Genomic DNA, 5,870 nt, shown 5'->3' on the forward strand with positions numbered 1-5,870 from the left:
CTGGCTAGCTTAGGCTGAAAAAGCTATTTATTTTAAATAACAGTGTAACATTTTACTTAGTGTAGAACTGAATGTCATAGAATAGAATGTCAGATTAGAATGGTGTGTCATAATATTATGTATCATAGCAACATACTAAAGTGACTGATTGAGCTTGAGCTGTCTGCTTATCAGAGTTTTGCATTTGTGCTTCTTGGCCTCCTTGTTTTTGTCTAATAATAAAACAAATTTTCAAGCACTTAAATTTGATAAAACAAAAACTGGAAATAGCTCTCTATTTTTTACCATTTCAACCATGGCATTTAATTATTTATAGTAAAACAAGGATCTACAATTTTAGCATATAGTTTCACAGCTAAAATAAGATGACGTAGATCACTGCCAATTGCAGGCTTATTTTGACGAGCAAATTGTGTTCATTTTTGTCTCAAAGATTGCTATGATTACTACTTAAATTGATAAATCACTGAAAAATGTGTGTGTAATTTTTTTTTTTTTTTTTTGTAAACCAGTAAACCTAGAGATGTTGTGTCTACCTGTTGGGATCTGGTTATTGTAGACATTTATATCACAGTAACCTTACCAAAGCAGCAATTCTGCTACTTCTGTGATGAATCAATTTTCTCTGTGCTTTTCGACTGCATAGTGATGCATGGTGAAATAGCATCAACTTGAATCATGCCTTATAATAATCTTTGGGGCAAAAAGAATTGAAAAAAGAATCATAGTTTTCAGTCATATATACATCTTTTTTTTACCTTTCCGATTATGTCATTTGTGCTTGGCTCCCAACATGAAACAGTGTTACTTTTATAAATTAAATGGTAAACTGTACTGATGACAGAAATATAAAACTGTAACAGCCATGACTCATAAACACAAAGAGACATATTCTTGTTTCAGATTTTATTCTGTGTCAGATACTGTCATTACAGTATATGTAGTCCCCTGAAGAACCTCTTAAGCTTCTGCAAAACAACATAAAACATGAGGTCAGAGGGAATATGTAACAGTATCGACTGTTTAGCTGTTTTTTTTTTTTTTATATATTCTGTTACAAATAAAATCAAGAATAAATGAAATTTACTAATCAAATGAATGCATTACCATTTCTCTGCAATTCAGGGCTGCAGCATTTTATTGCTAATATCAACGAATATTTGAGCAGCTGTGTGTCAATATGACATTTTTTTTCCTCTCCTTGTATCTCACACTGTGTGACTTTCGCCTTTGAGGTACTTACGCTGACAGGTGTAGGTCAGCTCCAGGTACTTGTAGGTGTTGGGACAAGGATCCTCAAACACTGAGGAGGCTGCTCTCATGCTACAGCTGCTTCTCCTATTACACCTGTGGATACAGAGCAACATGAGTGCATGTGCACTGGAACAAATGAATCCTTGACTCAGCTTTAAAACTTATAGGAGAGACCCTACAGATGCAACGCCCAGGGACACCCAATGACATTAGATGAGAGGATGAAGAGGACCAGAGGGCGAATCTAACTACCTCCACACATTGTTAGCTCAAGGTGTTTTATATTGTAGAGTAAAGGCTCTACAATATTAGAAAGAAACCCCAGCAATCACACAACACCCTGTGAGCAAGCACTTGGCGACAATGGGAAGGAAAAACTCCCTTTTAATAGGAAGAAAACCTCTGGCAGAACCAGGCTCAGGGAGGGGCCGTCATCCCTGAAGACTGGTTGAAGGCTCAAGAAAGAGATGAGAGCAGAGAGAGACAGCACCAAAGGCAAACTATAGCAGAGAAATAAGGAGTTGAATAATTACTGATGATTAAATGCATACAGGGAGTGGAAATAGGTGAGCAAAGAACAAACAGTCATTGTGGATCATTGAAAATAATTTTTCTTTTAGTAAACTGTAATATTTATTTAAGTGTCAATATTTAAAGTCTGTAAAGTTGGATTTTACAGGATGCAATCCTTAAACTTTATGCTATTGTTACCTGAATAATACTGTTAAGATATGCAAAGAGGACGGCACTGTACCTTTCAGCAACTTTGTTAGTGGGATGTGAACACTTGACATTTTGGAGCCGTTCCTTATCCCGTCTGAAGGAGCATATGTTTGGATCCCGCCGTCCAAAATCAGCATGGTAAACATGTATAATTTGCCCCGCATCTATCAAAGAGAGAATAACCTTATGTGAGAATGATGCTTGGAAAAGCAGGAGACTTCTATTTAAATGTGTCACATCATGTGTGAGTTTACCGCATTGCAGATGTGCCAGAGAATGCTCGCATGCTATGAGGTGAACTGTCAAAGTAACAGGAACCAGATTAGCTAGAACATTTGTCAAGCTTAACTGAAGCCATGTTTCACTGTTTAAAGCAGACATGTGACTCACTTGCTGGCACACAGGAGTAGTTGGTCTCCAGGTACTTAAAGGTGTCATTGCAGGGGTCTGTAGTAAAGATAGCTGGGGTTACCTCACACACCTTCTTGCCGTTACACCTGCAGAAATACGCAGAGTGCTCAGCACCATGAGAAATCCCAGTTTACAGTTATGGCATAGGACTGTTTGCTTCTCTCTTCACCCTGTGACAGCGACCACTTCATCCACTGTTAATCTGCAGGGACTTGTTTAATTGCCGAATGGCCGTGGAGACACTATATAAATTAGCGACATTAAGACACACAGGCAGACTTATTCAAGATGCATACATTGTCTTAATGGTGTTATCAGCGCTTTCCAGAGAGCATGCAGTGTTAGCGACCTCCTCTGCAGTTTTTCCTCCGGCGCATGTCTCACCGTCTGCACGTCCGTACAAGGAGTTCTGCACAATTATCACTCCAGTTTCTGTTGGACACCACAATCAGAAACAAATATTCAAAGCTCAGCCACCAACTGGGAAATGCCTGCACTTTCCCAGCGGCCCCCAAAGGTCTTACTGTTAACTGAATTTCCTTTGGGTCTGAATAAATACCAACATGTCAGTTCCTTTGCTGTCAATTGTTTTCTAAACACTCACTGACCAGACTGTAGTTGTAGGGAGTAAAACTGAATTGGTTTGGTTTGAAGCAACAAGAACTTCACATTCGAATCCAGCATTTTGTGTCTTGTATTGACTATTTTTCTATAGTGTAATAGTTCTGAGCTTTGTGTTTTGAGTGTACATGTACTTTTTGTGTAGCTTGTGTTTCTTGCTAACTCATGTATTTGTTGATGAGTTGTTCTCATAGGTGTGGGCATTGTAAACGGTAAATTGGTAAGTGGACTGGTTCTTATATAAGGTTTTTCTAATATATTTGAGCATTAAAAGCACGTCTTTTTTCACCTGTTTGTACAAAGCTTTCTATCTAACATTCACACACAGTCACACTGAGAGCAACTTGGAGTTTGGTATCTTGCCCAAGGAAGCTTTTGGCATGCAGACTGGAGCAGCCAGGGATCGAACCACCAACTTTCTGCCTAGTAGGTAACCCCCTGAGCTACAGCCAAATTAGCTTAGGGTATGCAAGTTGTGACAAATGGGTCTTTAATTTGACCTAAAAAGAGGGTGCATCATTAACACCGTGCAAATGTTCTAATTGTTCCACACTGGTTGAGTCAGAGTAAAGAATAAAGTGAGAGCTGAATAATATCCAAAACATTGTGCACAGCTGTGGGAGTCTTACCACAGCTCAGACGATGAACATGGTTCCCACATGTGGTAGCTTTGTGTGCACCTTTAAAACAACGAAAGGCAGCATTGGTTTAACACAAAGACATGCAAGTGAAAATGTAAGTATGCTTGTGGACACAAACATATTTACCTGTGCTAACGAACAGACAGGCTGCCGCCAGCACTAGAAAAATAAAAGCAATGTGGCATGTTACAATGTAACTAAAGATATACCAAGTTTGAGATGAAACATAGACAGCATTTCACTCTATGTTGGTCTTAAATAAATAAAATTCTGTCATCTATCCTTCTCTCTACATTAAACCACTAAGACATTATTTAGTAATAAAACAGCATTAATAAGAAAGATCTGAACTGATCAGCATACTCACAGAGCGCGCTGCTGAAGTAGAGCATAGTTTCAGAGGACCCAGTGAGAATGATGGTTGCAGCAGACTCACTCAGTATTTGTCCATTTGGATGAAGCCTCTTCTTATCATGCTAAGTAAACTCTGGATAAAGGTCCACACATGTGGCCAAACACAAACCCCAGAAGTTTGATCATTTCACACTTGATGAAAAAATTTTATGATACTGTTTAAATTTATCACCTGTATCCAGTTTCAACTCCAATATGATCAATACAAAGGTTAAAGTTATTTGATTTCATTTGTAAGTTCTACTGGTATTAAAGTTAGGTTAAGAAATCCATGATTCTAAATGAACTGTAGTGGGAACGAGCCTGTCCTGCACTATTGTGCTGGAGTATTGTGTGTATTTAATGTCTTGTATCTTTTGCCACAACTGGGAGACCTGGATGTAACAAAGCTACAAATACCAGACACCAGTGGCATTTGGTCAGAGGAAGCAAGGCATGTAGCGCGTGTCTAGTGAAATCTAAAAATAAATATCAATGAAACTATACCAAAGGGAACGCAAATGCTCTCCTTGTCGTGATCCAGGGCCTGTGGCCCAGTGCGCCTTACGTTCTTGGAGTTGTGGTGTTATTTTTTATTAGGATTTTAGTAATCATGGTTTTCTGTTTACCGTATTTTTTGGACTATAAGTCGCTCCAGAGTATAAGTCGCACCAGCCAAAAAATGCATAATAAAGAAGAAAAAAACATATATAAGTCGCATTGGACTATAAGTCGCATTTTTTGGGGGGAAGGGGGGTTATTTGATAGAATCTGAGACCCAGAGCAGAAATTCCATCTTGAAAGGCAATTTAAAATAATAATGGATTAAAGAACAGGGCGAACACGGTTACGCCTACGTTATGCTAACGTAACACATTCAGCTACATGACGCACAACGAACAGAGTACGTGTTTGGTATGCTAACGTAACATTAACAGTTATTCAGATAACCATAGCATAAAGAACATGCTAACAAGTTAACCAAACCATCAATCCATTGAATTCTTCATCCTCGGTGTCACTTCTAAACAATTCCGCACACTCCGTAGGTAGACGAAGCGCCGCTTCCTCTTCTGTGCTTTCGTCAGACTCATCGTCAGCTGCAATTCCAATTATTCCAGCCTTTCTGAATCCCAACAGGATGGTTTTGGTTGTCACTGAAGCCCATGTTCTCTTGATCCATCCAATGACTTCCAGGAAAGTTGTGTGGCGCATTCTCCCAGTTGCCGTTAAGCTGTGCTCTCCATCCATCATCCACTGCGCCCACAGGTTACGCAAGACTGCCTTAAAGCTCCGGTTCATGGAGATGTCAAGTGGCTGGAGTATTTTGGTTCATGTGTTTTAAATTTCACATATAAGTTGCTCCGGAGTATAGGTCGCACCCCCAGCCAAACTATGAAAAAAAGTGCGACTTACAGTCCGGAAAATACGGTAGTTATTTGTGGTTAGTTCCTGTTTCCCTCATGTTCTCTTCCCATGATCTGTGTTCAGGTGTTTGTGTTATCCCTCCGGTGTCAAGTGTGGTTTATCTCCCATGTCCTCTTGTTCTGTCATTGTTCCTATGTATGTTTTGTTCTCATGTCTTAGTTGACATCCCAGTGTTCCCTGTGTGTTGTAGTTAGGTTTCTGTTTTGGACATGTTCACCCTCCCTGTGTTAAGTCTGCATGTATTTGGTTAGGTTACTTCTTGTTTTATTTTGACAGTACTTTGTCCTGTGTGCTTGTATTTAGGTTCCCCTTGTCGTTCACATAATTATGTTGAGCTGTGCTCACCACCTGTGGCTCGTTCCCTCATCATCCCTTTGTGTATTTAGTGCCTGTGTTTCC

At 39.5% G+C, this 5,870-nt stretch overlaps 1 protein-coding gene across 1 annotated transcript; it reads right to left on the reverse strand.

Annotated features, from left to right (window-relative positions):
- Positions 1–889: 889 nt before the first annotated feature.
- On the reverse strand, positions 890–4,090 carry LOC115796964 (L-rhamnose-binding lectin SML-like). Its single transcript, XM_030753463.1, has 9 exons — positions 4,018–4,090; positions 3,777–3,809; positions 3,639–3,689; positions 2,685–2,820; positions 2,368–2,474; positions 2,232–2,276; positions 2,009–2,141; positions 1,244–1,347; positions 890–968 (listed from the first exon to the last, which is right to left on the reverse strand). Exons 1-9 carry the CDS (start codon positions 4,040–4,042, stop codon positions 961–963), a joined length of 642 nt encoding a protein of 213 aa, XP_030609323.1. The 5' UTR covers positions 4,043–4,090; the 3' UTR covers positions 890–960.
- Between the last annotated feature and the right edge of the window lie 1,780 nt (positions 4,091–5,870).

This window comes from Archocentrus centrarchus, chromosome 2 (genome assembly GCF_007364275.1).
Source record: "Archocentrus centrarchus isolate MPI-CPG fArcCen1 chromosome 2, fArcCen1, whole genome shotgun sequence".
In the NCBI taxonomy this organism is placed as follows: domain Eukaryota; kingdom Metazoa; phylum Chordata; class Actinopteri; order Cichliformes; family Cichlidae; genus Archocentrus; species Archocentrus centrarchus.